The 13,191-nt window shown below is 38.5% G+C and overlaps 2 protein-coding genes across 3 annotated transcripts in view; both read right to left on the reverse strand.

Moving 5' to 3' along the window:
• Nucleotides 1-1,375: 1,375 nt before the first annotated feature.
• ndufa9a (NADH:ubiquinone oxidoreductase subunit A9a) lies at nucleotides 1,376-8,985 on the reverse strand. The gene is made up of 11 exons (XM_034141763.1): nucleotides 8,880-8,985; nucleotides 5,283-5,456; nucleotides 4,784-4,881; nucleotides 4,572-4,663; nucleotides 3,994-4,135; nucleotides 3,756-3,858; nucleotides 3,470-3,540; nucleotides 3,117-3,193; nucleotides 2,077-2,172; nucleotides 1,760-1,826; nucleotides 1,376-1,651 (listed from the first exon to the last, which is right to left on the reverse strand). The coding sequence occupies exons 1-11, from the start codon at nucleotides 8,932-8,934 to the stop codon at nucleotides 1,481-1,483; spliced, it is 1,146 nt and encodes a 381-aa protein (XP_033997654.1). The 5' UTR covers nucleotides 8,935-8,985; the 3' UTR covers nucleotides 1,376-1,480.
• A 1,694-nt stretch (nucleotides 8,986-10,679) lies between these two features.
• The window catches only part of dyrk4 (dual-specificity tyrosine-(Y)-phosphorylation regulated kinase 4), a 32,052-nt gene continuing 29,540 nt past the window's right edge, over nucleotides 10,680-13,191 (reverse strand). The window contains exons 12-15 of one of the 2 annotated variants that reach the window (XM_034141779.1): nucleotides 13,091-13,151; nucleotides 12,783-12,912; nucleotides 12,141-12,277; nucleotides 10,680-11,655 (exon numbers count right to left, since the gene is read on the reverse strand). In XM_034141779.1, the coding sequence (XP_033997670.1) occupies nucleotides 11,393-11,655; nucleotides 12,141-12,277; nucleotides 12,783-12,912; nucleotides 13,091-13,151 (591 nt within the window). In that variant the 3' untranslated portion in view covers nucleotides 10,680-11,392. The remainder of the gene's footprint in view (nucleotides 11,656-12,140; nucleotides 12,278-12,782; nucleotides 12,913-13,090; nucleotides 13,152-13,191) is intronic. The other variant, XM_034141780.1, reaches the window with a different exon arrangement.

Here is a 13,191-nt window from a genome sequence, read left to right on the forward strand (position 1 = left end):
GTCATCGGTGACGTCACTGGCCGAAAACGATACAAGCCTCGATACAAGCTTCACAAAAAGCTTCGGGGATTACTCGACACACGCTCCGAAGCCTCGGCGCAATACGTGACGTAGAGCTGTTGAGGGCAGGACCATTAACCATTATCTGAAGTCTGCTGCTCTGAGCATGTCAGTTGGAGTTATGACATCGTGTTCCATGACACGGGTGTTTATATTTGAGCTAACGACGTGTCCAGAGATCAAAGGTTTCCATGGTGATCAAATAAATGTCGCAAAGGCTCAAATTTGTTGAACACATTTGTAACAGGTTTGTTAATTGACCAAAAAATATGAACAGTTGGAAGATTGAAAATGGGATTATTAGGATTATTTGTAGGTCATTGAAAAGTAGAATCATTTTGAAAGATGTGAACATTGAAGTTTCTATTTTAGAAAAGCTGACACTGTAGTGCATCGCTGGTTTTAAAAGTGATTTATAAGTCATGTTTAAAGATGTGCAATACTTAAAACGTTTATAAAGATCCTCTGAGTGTGTGTCATTAGTTAGCTGATAAAATGTTAGGGATAAATACCTTGACATACTGACTACAAGAGCTTGAATCAAACAAGCAACCTTGTATTTGAAAGATTAACTCACATAGCAACAGTCGCACCTGGTATATAAGTGGTGTGGCTGAGTACTGTTTTAATGGCTTATCAAGAGCACAACTGAAACATAACATCTGAAACGATGTAACAACATAATACACTTTTTGGGACCGGAGTGACTCCAAAGTAATTCAGGATATTATTGGACAGAAAATGGCACTTAACCACACCATACCTCAAGAGATCAATCCATGATTTTACTTTTCTAGGTACCTATGTAAGGGTTAGATCTAATTTATTAGATATGTGCATGAAAAATGCAACTTCTTAGAGTTACACTTTCAATGTGAGATAAGCTGTAGCAAGGCACAACCTTTACGCGGTCACACCTTAGCAGCCAAGACACAGGTCAGATACAAGTCATACATGATTGTGCCAATATTCACCTTCATATAATTTAAACTCTGCCCCATGTTGAATTATTCTTCCTTAACTGTTATGGCTTCTTACATCTATCTGTTGCCATCTTTATTAAACCGTTAAGCCTGACCGCTTTTTTTCAAAGAAGCCTGTCTGCGGGAAAGATTCCCGTAAAAGATTTGTATTCTTCTTTAGGCTTTTGTGAAACACCGAGTTATTCAGTGCTGTGGTCTGATAAACACACACGTTAATGTACCTGCAGGATTCTTCTGCTTTCTTTATGTAAAACAGATCAATAATCTATATTGGTTAAGTCACCTCGAATAAAAACAATGAGCAACGAAAAAGTGAAACACTTAAAGCAAGACAACATCTAGAGGATACTTTTTATTAATTTATGTACAGAATATAGTTAATGACCAAACAATAAGAGGGACTGACATCCTTTGGCTGCCCTGGTGTTGTTGCTATTCTAATAGCTAACAGTCTTGGCGGGCATTACATCATCCTGGTCAGCTTTCAGGTTACGGAAAGAACGATGGCGACGTAAAATCTCGACTGCCTTTTGTTCTAAAGAGGAAGGAGTGATGCCTAGATCCTCCAGACCAGGGAGTCCTGGGTACTTCATGTCTGTTGTGTGAAGCTGGCAATTAAAAAGCACAGTGCAAAGTTAGTGTTGGCTTTAGAGGCTCCATAGTTGTTGGCACAACTCCCAAAAGTTTAAGTCGTTTCAAAATCTTGGTTGTCTTACCCTGTCGATTTTGTCTGGGGTTGTGTAGGGCTCGAATGGACTCGCTGCGAAAATCTTAGCACCAAGGCTAAAAGTAAAAACACACAAAAAAATAAACAACTATAACACGATTGTACTGTGGTATATGACAAGTTACTATTTGTTCTGTAAGGGGATATGTTGATGAGTAGGTTGCTGTTTATGTTTGTATAATGTGTTCAATCAGCACACAATACACATGTTAAACATTTCTGCAGAATTTGAAATGAGAAAAAAACCTTTTGGTTTGGTTGAGTTAGTTTAAAAAAAGGATTAGTTTTCTTATATAAAGCACTTACTGGTATAGTGGGCGGGGCAGGGGGTAGGCCACAAAACGTTTGTGTGCCACTGCGTAGATGTACTCCACCAGGTCATGCAGGAGGTAACGGTTTGGACTAGAAACCAGGATAAAAAGGAAAGGAGGAAAAAAACAGGTTACGGAAGAGATCCATTTCCATGTTAGTCTTTGCTGACACAGATACAGGTCATTAACTATAGACGACGACAAGATATGTAGACAAAAGGTGTTCCATTCTTCCATGGACAAACACAGCACCCAATGTCCTCTATACAGATGATCGGATTGCTTTTTTCCACCTTATTGCAAATTAACATAATCCGTTTGCATAAAGAAAACATAATTGCTTTTGTCAATTGACTGTGTATACATTTCAGAATACACAAACATGCAATTTTTTAATTAAAAGTGTTCAATGGTCTTGTTCAGTATGATTAGACCTTCTTTTCTACATGCGACGGCTGTATGCGTGTCATATGTTCAGCTTTTAGGTACATTTTAAGAAGCTAAAATCATAACTTTTTCCCATGGCCCTCGGGGACCTCAGAGCCTCTCATTGCTGCCTGTGCAAGAGAGCGAGGGATAAGAGCAGGCAGGCAGCAATCGGATCTCAATGCATCTTGGTACCACTTTTGATGGGATCACCTCAGACACATGTGAAGGCCATGTCTGAACAGGGCATTTGTGCAGGGTTCCGTCTTTTCTTTCCTCCCAAGACTAAAAACGTATACTTTTGTAGAATTCCTATTGTCCTACTATTAAAAATACAATAAACATGTATTTCTGTGCAATGCAGCCATTCAGACCCAGGAAATGTTTTGATGCATTAAACTTCAAGGACTACAATGAAGTGGGTTTTTTTTGTTACAATTTTTTTGGACCAGTACAAAGAATGGTTATAATGGCTGATTGATCTTGCCATGAATTAAAATCTGTAAATAATTTGTGTTTTGTGTTATGATTGTAGAATTTCATGATTGCGCTACTCCCAAGGAAAGGTTTTCAAACAAAGGGATTATTTAAGGGCTGACCACCACCTACCCAACTAAAGCGTAGGTCTTTCCATTAGCATCCGGGTCTGTGATAGCGTTGACAATGGCCTTGGCCACATCCACCACCTGCAGGAGGAAAGAGATGGTTAAGCCAGGATTGGTTGAACATTTAGAGTTATTCACTGTGTATCGTTTCCTTAAGACAAACAATAGAGATAGATAGAATAGAATCAATGGGAGCAATACAGTGATGCTCCTTGTGAAATTCCTTCTGTCTTAAGCCAACTTAACCTGAAGTTAGGAATTTATCAGAGACTCAGCTGCTAAGCGATTTCTGGATATTTAAATGTGTGATAAAAAGGGATAGATTTCAGAATAGGGTATTGCTTTAAACAAACCTACATAAACAGGCTGCTTCTCGGTCTTCTTCCCCCGGGATATGAGTGGAATAGCATTCCCAAACCAACGCATATCTGAAAAAGATTTGAAGAAACACACAGAGAGTGAAACTCTTCGAACGTCTACTCCCACTGTCAAACAAGTGGTCCAACTTGTTTTTTTAAATATAGTGTTACCTGTGTTCGTACAAGGAGTGTTAGAGCAATTTAAAAAAAACAAAAAACCTCTCATTACTCAGAGACTGGCACATTACCAATAAAGCCTTATCACTCACAAACAATAGACTTACATGCAAAATAGTTGATGAACTTGTCCTCCCTGCCAAAGACCTCCGAGGGCTTCATGATGATCGCGTCAGGAAACTCATCTCTCACTGCTGCCTCTCCTACGGCCTATAGTCAACAAAAATAACTCACAATGATGAACGACATTTCTACAGGTTAACCTTTTACTGGCATGCATCCAACATGCCACAGACAAATAGATACACTTTGTACTAATTGACAGAGAGAGAAACAACCCTCTACCTTGTTCCTGAGGTATTTGGACAGGCTGCGTATGTCGGCGTTGAGGTGAGACACATGGATGAACTTGGTGATGCCGGCCTCTCTGGTTGCCTTGGCAATCTGCTGAGGGATGGTCACGTGGACATCCTCGAAGCGATAGTTACTTCACACAAAAAGAGGAGAAATACTTGCATGTGAATGTTTCCTTCAATTTACATGGCCATTCAGCTTTGTTCTCCAAAAATCACCAACATCGCAAAGCCAGCTTTAATTCTTTTTCATGTGAACAACAAAATATAACATAAATCTCGGGATGCACAGGAAGTTCATCGGCCACTAGAACAAACTACAAAAAGGGCCATGAGATTTAACTTGTCCCAGGCAAATACACAACATTTATTAATTTTAGTTTAATACATTTGTTTGATTGAATTTGTGATCATTCAAAGTAAATGTAATGTAGGGCTTATATTACAAATGTACTTCCCTGGCACAAAAAAAGAATAAATATAAATAATAAAACATCAGCATTGGCTAAATTGTTATGCTTGAAAATGTGCAACCGGTGCATCCTTAGATAATATTTTAACCTACTATACCTCGTCTGCCACTCTCTGCCCACCAGGTTGATGACAACATTAGAGTGCTCCATAGCGCGTTTGATGGAGTCTTTGTTCCTGGCATCCCATTCCTGCAAAGAGACAGAACAGAGACAACGTGTTTGCATTTCATTTCAGGCTCCAAAGTGTTTATATCAAATACTTATTTAGAATACTTCAGCAAGATTCCTGTGTGTCTGTGTTGGTCTTACCATGAAAATGAGCTGTCCAAGATCACCCATGAGTTTAAGGTGCTTGACATGATACGGATCGCAGCGGTAAGGGATTACAACCTGAGAGCCAATCCGACCTGCAAATCATCATTTGATAAACGCATACAATTAAATCTTTCACAACAGGAGTAAATTGTTTTTGATTAGGTCAACAAAATACCAACATTTAAATGAACTGCAGTGATAGGCTCAAAATAAAATGCATGTGCCCTTTTAGAGGATTTGTTTACATTTTTTCTCTGGTTATCAAGAGCTAAAATAAAATGCTAGATTACCTATCAGTTCTCGTAAACCACTGAATTCAAAACATATGATCCTAACTGAGATGATATCTTATCAGGGATATAGCAAACATGGGGGGGAAGTTTTAAAGCACCAGCTCATAAAGTAAATAAACAAATGTGTTAAATATGAAGTAAATATTAGCGAGTGGAAAGATATTTTACATCCATATTTACACCGTACATGTTAGACTCACCTAGCCTGTTGACCAAGTATCGCCCCAGGAAACCTGAAGCACCAAACACCGTCGCCGCTATCCCACTAGAGGAGGAGCGTCCTCCTTTCCCTTTGGGGATGACGGCATGGTGGAGCTTCCTCTGCTGGACGGAGGTGACGGAGGCCGCTGACAACACAGCAGGGGAGCAGCCACCTGCAGAGGGACACAGGCAGCAGCGTTTCATACACATCCGGTGGTAAGACTACAACTTGACAATGATACAGCATTCCAACTATATGTTATGCTACGGACAACATTTTTATTATTCCGCCGACTTATTTTGTCCGTCTTCTCCTCCCACATTCAACATCGCAGAAACTCCGTTCAAACATCAAAACGATCAGCTCGGTCGGGAATCGATGGCTATTACTTTTATCATTCATAACTTTCATAATTCCAGAGATACATCCCATAATTCATCACATTTTTAACATTGAAGTCAATGGAGAAATTCTTCAGACTTGAACAATCTTCATGCGACTTCAACTGCTAACTGTTCATTCATACTTTCACTCAGAAACCTCATTCCAACTTTAAAATGTTACACATCTTTCTGACATTATTCGTGTAACACAACTTTTAAATCTGATTCTTACTTTTAGAGATATTAAACATTGTTCAGACCTTGTTAAAGAGGTTTTCTTCAGATTTTAACATTAACTAGTGTGTGATGTCACAGCTAGAGTGGAGCAAATCTTGAAATTTGCCTTCATATATCTTTTTAAAACTGCCATAATTCCCAAACCCTACATTCCTGAGACATAATCTTTCATGACAAACGTAGGAAAACATCTCGTAGCTTGAAAAATGACAAATAATTAAGCAAAAATAATTAAACAAAATGCCTCTTGAGGGCATGAAGTGACAAAAACGTTCAACATGTCTCCATTAAAACCCATTGTAATTTCAGGCTGATATTTCCTCACAGCAGCAGCCGCACACCTTTAGTTAAACTGCCAAAAAGGCCACATTATTAACCCGAAAGTACACAAAAATTACACTTCAGAAACTCAACTTCCTTGACATGCTTCACGTTTTGAAATTTCACAGATATCTGTTATCGTTCTTCCACAACAGCAGACAGGGCTTAGTCTGTAGGGACTTGGTCTTGGAACCGAAGGGTCGCTGGTTCACGTCCCGATCGGACCAAAAAAAGATGGAGTGAGCTGGTAGCTGGAGAGGTGCCAGTTCACCTCCAAGGCCACTGCCGAGGTGCCCTTGAGCAAGGCACCTAACTTCGAAACTGCTCCCTTGGCGCCGGGTACCTGGCAGCCTCTCTGCTCTGCCACCTCTCCTATCTGCATGTGGTTGTGTGTTTGCATGTATATCCTCTGCGTTTGTGCATGTATATCCTCCCCTGTGTGTGTAATGTGTGTTAACACAACAGAGTGGGGAAAGAAAAGAAATGTCCCTGTAAGGGATTAATAAAGTGTATCTTCTTCCTTCTTCAGATAATGGTTAATGGTCGTGCCCTCAATGGTGGGGTCTGTAGCCACTGCAAGAAGTTTATTTCTGGGAAAGGGGTCAACACATCCAACCTCCAACCAATGCTGTCTCGTATGGCAACCAAGTACCTTTGTGTTCAGGGAAGCAGCGTGCCAAGCGAGAGAGTGTTTAGTTCAGCAGGTGATATCCTACGTTGTGAAAGGGCCCGTTTGGATCCAGAGAGCAGATATGCTCATCTTCTTGAAGATGAATGCACAAAACTGAACTGTGATGGGATTTGTTTTCTTTCATCAGGCAAATGTTGATTTTAATGATGCTATTATTTTTTTTTATGTGCAATGCCGAGACCTCATGATCCTTTATGTGTTCTCTGGTCAGTCGAATCTCAGGTTGAATATTGATTATACTGGTGCTATTTTCTTTTTGCATTGACAAGATGTACTATTCACGCCTGATGGTTGATATAAATGATATTGCAGAATCTGTTTTCTTCATAGATAACGTGTTTTTCATTGTTTGTTCAGTACGAAAAGGTCCAAGTCTCACAATTGAATTTAATATTCATTTGACATGTTAACTATATCATAAAGCGCTTCATGGGAGTAATTGCAGGATGATTACATTTTCCCCTTATGCAACATGAAAGTATCACGATATGTATCGGTTGAGTATCGGTATCGTTCAGTGGCATCGGTATCGTAAAAAAGTCAACGATATGCAACCCTAATGCTGGTTATGTTTATTTTTTAAATTATTTTTATTGAAGCTTGTGGAACTGTTATTGATGCTTTCTTTGATGTATCTATCTATACTGTATATCTATCCATCTATCGATAAATATAATAGTGCTGTCAATGTTTATGCCGGCGATTCATCTGGAAACCTTAATGCGTTAACATTTTAATGTTCAATTAATCTAATTACCAAGTTTGACCCAAACTTCCTCTCGTAATTCCAGCACGGATGTTTACTATAAATTGCATGGCACTACCTCTGTGTAACCTGAGTATCGCACCTTTTACAGAAATGACCGCTGTTCTCCATGATAGTGGGTTTATCGATGTTATAGCCAAGTGTGGGGAAATTGTCCGAATTCATGCAAAGGTTTCAAATATCACGTATCATTTAGTTACACAACATTTTGATTTCCCTTACAAATTTTTCATGCAATTATTTATATACAACACCACACGTGTATGTGTTTTACCTCCCCCCAAAATACAAATACAAGTATTTTAAACAAGATGAATCATGATCAATCACAGTTTATTATTGTTTTTATACATAAAAACAAAACACAGCAGGGTGTTTTTAATGTAATAATGTATATGGAATTAAAAACCCCATTCTGGGTAACATAATATAGTTAACATTCACCACAGACTACAGCCTTGATATCAGATCTTTACGCTGAGCATTGCACTGTTATGGTATTTTACGCCACTATTATTTTCTCCCTCTCTCTCACTAACCATTACAAAACTAGCTATAAGATATAGGAAACTGGTGAATGCACTGAGCAGATGAAGAATACGTCTTTTAGGGCTCCATGCTTACTTACACTACTTACGAATACTACAATTACAAACAGAAACCTTGTGATGTAAAGTGAGCAGAGAGGAAACAAACGGTAACTCAGTGTCACTGTACAGACGCATATTATTATTATCAGCATCGTTAGTGTAAAACTACAGATACGTTATGAAGTAATGTTTAGATCCCGGGTTGTATGTTTATTATAAACTGTAACGTTCAGTCATGTTTTGAGCCACTGAATCAGACGTCACGTCAACTTGGACAACTGGAAAGGACATTGCTAAAGCACAGCCAAACGTAACTCAATACCCTACATTTACAACACATAACGAGGTTCGGGTGGTAATAATATGGTAAAGTAACTCAGCTGATAGTATTTTAAATAATCAAAAAGTTCAATTGTAAGCTAGTAGCTCGCTAAAGCCCATGCTAGCAGGTAACTAGCCGAGCCTGTTAGCAAGGTCACTCTCGCAGAGTGTGTAGTCTAACTGTGAGCCTGGGTTGGCAAAGCATGTGTAAAGATCTTAAATCACACCATAATACTCTAAGTTGTTATTGTAGTTATCAAACGCGTACTGATTTTACATTACTCACTTGCAATCCTTGGAAGGACACCTGCAGGACGGCTAACCAGCGCTAAGGTCGCCATCTTTCCGACTACGGCAGACCGTGTGGGCCAAATTACGCCTGCGTCACTTCACCACTGGTACACGGAGACAGTCTAAAAATGAAAAGTGCTGTCTTAACAATACATGGTACGCTATAAAAAAATACACTAACATGCAGCCTCTGGTTTGACAATGAAAATACTTTAAAATAAAATGCTTTAAACAACATGGGCATTGGGCAATATATGAAAGGCCTGAAAATAAATCTATTGTGATCAAATAATAAAGTTGTTAATGGTGGGGACGTGGCTTCTTCTACTGTGATTAAGGAATATTGATGTTATCATTGGTTGCATGAAGTTGCATTACAATGGGAACAGAACATAACCATCGGATTAAATAGTCCTGGGCTAAGGATAGGCAGTCGATTAACATTTATCTCTGCTTTCTATTCCCATACTTCTGACATTATATTTTCTGACTGAACTCAAATGGTGGAATATGTGTGCTTCCAGAATAGCCTTGCAACCTTAAATATAATGAATAGATGTAATCAAAATTCTATAAAAGCTATTTTAAATTAGCAATTTTGATGCACTGAATAATTTGAAAGTAAAGAAGGTCCAAGCCAATACTGTCATCACCTGTTCCTGCACTCAGCAGCAGGTGGCAGCACTTTAACATGTACCAGCCAATCAGAGCTCCTGCTGCTTAGAGCAAAATGAAAGCTGCAGATGTTTAAATTGAGGCAGGTGCTTCATTGAGATATTGATAGACAAATTAGTAAATGAAATACATAAAAATAAATCGTATCATGATAATAAGGCTTTGTAAACTAACCACCTTACAAGTGATTCAGATTTCAATAATGTGCCATCGATGCCTCAGTGTCATTTCAAGTTGAAGCAAGGAAACAAAAAGACAAAAGTGAAGATGAAATTAGGAAATATTGAAGAACATGTTCTTTGAAACAAGGTTTTATTTGATCATAAAAGACAAAAAGACATAATAATTCATATAACTATAACGTCACTTTTGCTATTTCATCTGCAATCAAACTTCCTGGGATATCTTGTGGCTTACTAATGGATAGTGCGGGGCAAGGGTCTATATTCACTTACGCCCAAAGACCTAAACCAATTGTAAAAAGCTGGTTAATAATGTTAACCATAATTGTTTGTTTTGTAACGTTAGAAAAAGGGATCCTGGCAGGGTCTGAACCCTTGTCTGTTTGATTTGTTTCTAATCTGAATGTATACACACATCATTAAAGTGCAAGATTCCTAATACTGCAAGGCACAAACTATCAAGATCAGGATGGTCTTTTTGTTTCTAATATAAAAAATGAATAACGCAGACATACAAAAAATATTTTCATACAGTTATAACACAACAAGTAAAACCTTGTCTAAACCCTCAACAAATATCTGAAATATTTTCTTAAAATGTTTTATAGTACACAAACATAGGAAATCACAGAATAAATATATATATATAGATTCTATTACAAATCCATATTGTATGATTGTTGAATGCAGATGTTAAACAACTGTGAAACATAGAATCAAAGATATTCCAAAATAAATACATTAAATCATCAATAACCTACTTGTCATCGACTGCATTCCACAATTAAAAAGTTAATGACAATAATTGTATTTGTCAACATGATTAAAAAAAACCTTTTTTGGCTCAGCCTTTATTGCACGCACTTCTCTTAATATTTTACCATTATTGAAGTAATGCTAAAATGTCTAAAAGAAAAAAAAAGAATAAAAAGAATATCAAAGATTTGGTAGCTTTTATACCCATGCACGTCTACTACTTTTTATCACGGAAACTAAAAGTGTTTATTGACTAACCTGTTTATCCAAGATGTCAATGCACAGCAAAGATTGGGTTCAATAACTAATACATGAGAGAGAAACAGCCAAAAGCTGATGCTGTACTTTGAATTAGGATTTAAACCATTTTATCTAATTTCAACATATGCATACTTGTGAAGCATACGGCTACGTGTAATAATTGTGACACATTAAAAAATAAAAAATATAGCCTGCAACTGCATCTTAAGTATTTCATAAAAAAAGTACAACTGGTTGACTTCCACAGAATACAATAATTCACTGTAGCTGTAGACTTAAAACCATAAATAGAAGATGTCCATCTTTGCTGATGATCAGTTTGTCCCGTATACATCAATATTTAGTTTCAATATGTGGAAACATATTGTGTTCTACCTGTCCGTAGAAAACATCCACTTCTTTCAAACGTGAAAGTCCGACTCATGCATGTTGTTCTGTGACGTCACGTAGAGACTGAAGCAACATGGCAGTGTTTGTAGTAAATGAGAACATACATTCTCATAAATTAAATTGTGTGCAGGGACAACAAAATGCAACTTTCTCTCAGCTGTCCATTTACTATGACTTCACCAACTCTATCACTATGAGCCTAAACAACATCTTGTCACGACCTTAGCACGATTCCCTTTGCCTGTTACATGATGGGGGGCAAACACTGAGACGACTCCTGGCTATCTTTTCTCTCCGTGCCCGCTTCCTCTTGAGGCTGGATGACGATGTGAACGGGCCTCTCTCCACTCTTGGTATCTGTGGAGCGATTGAAATCACCATTTTCATACACCTCCTCCTCCGCTGAGGCCCCGATGGGCCGCAGACGCTCGGCGGGGGCCATCTTTGCTGCTGAACCGTCTCTCTTCAGCTTGTCCATAGCGCTGCTGTCTGAGCTGAACTTCTCCGCTGTCAAAAGAAACAAAGGACATTAAATGGTAGCTAAAGATATATATATATAGAATAGATAGAATAGATAGAATAGATAGAATAGATAGATAGAATAGATAGATAGATAGATAGATAGATAGATAGATAGATAGATAGATAGATAGATAGATAGATAGATAGATAGATAGATAGATAGATAGATAGATAGATAGATTCTTTAATTCTTCCCAAATTTGGGAAATTATAAAAAAAAATAAGAAGAATCTGCATTTGACCCATCCTGGTATCAGGGTCATTCTAGGACTTGAACCGGTGACCTTTCGGTTCCCAAGCCAATCCCTCTGGACTGAGCTAACACCCTACTGGCTCAGGTTAATTTAAACCAATTATCTTGATATGTCTGCTACTTTGGTACCAGTAGGACTTTGCTTTATTATAGCTGTTTGTATACTTTGCTTCAAAATGCTCCTTAATAAAGACGATGAGGTGGACTATACTCCTACCAGGCTTGCTGGTCGAACTGTCTGAGGCCTTCTTCACTGTCGGCCTGGTTCTTGGCCGGACTCTGTTGAAATTTCCCTCCAGGATCCACTCATGCTGTAGCCCCTCATCTGGAGTCATGCGTTTGGTTGGGTCCCAACTGAAACACACAGAAAAATAATTACATTTTTCAAGTGCAAATTTCAATTTGATCTTTAATAAAGAACCAACTTAAAGGTAGGGTAGGTAAGTTTGAGAAACCGGCTCGAGATCGCTAGAATTTGAAAATACACAACCGGAGAAAATCTGCCACCTCCTTACAGAGCCCCTCCTCCAACACACACGAACGCGCACATGACCAATGAGGGCACGAGATAAGTTTGTGCCCCGATGGAAGGCTGACAGGCAGGTAGGCCATCCAGTTATTTTAGCCGGGCCGACTAAAATGATTGGTCGTTCTTTTTACAGTATATCGGCTTCCACAGATGACATTTTTTTATGGATTTTTTGTCAAAGCACTTAAGATATTCATTGCTATCGGGATGTTAAGAGCATTCCATGGAATATAACAAAAAGTGTATCTCAAGCCGGTTTCTCAAACTTACCTACCCTACCTTTAATGTAAAAGTCACATCACAGATAAAAGAAAGTAGATGTGAACATACGTGAGGCAGCGTTTGATGAAGTCTAAGAACAAAACATCGTTCGTTTTCAACGCAGCGGACAGCTCCTTGGAGTTTGGCCTCCTCTTCTTCCCCTTGCTGTTCGTGATGTTCCTGGGGTTTCCTTTGGAGTCTGATCACAATTATCAAACACAGTTCAGATTCATCATCTCTTCATCTACAGAGTTATCTCACACCTTCTGCAAAGTCCCACCCTATAAATTCATTTAACTTTTGAGAACATTAGTAATCCTATCTCTACGGAAACAAGACATATTAAAAAAGATACAAAAATAGAGATAAATACTCACCGAAGAACAACCTCCTCCTCGATGCTGACTGAACAAAATCATTTGGAGGCATCCCAAGAACCTGTGAGTCAAAATATTAGACATCTTAACAACCTGCAGCA

The sequence above is a fragment of the Trematomus bernacchii genome, unplaced genomic scaffold (assembly GCF_902827165.1).
Source record: "Trematomus bernacchii unplaced genomic scaffold, fTreBer1.1, whole genome shotgun sequence".
Taxonomy (NCBI): Eukaryota; Metazoa; Chordata; class Actinopteri; order Perciformes; family Nototheniidae; genus Trematomus; species Trematomus bernacchii.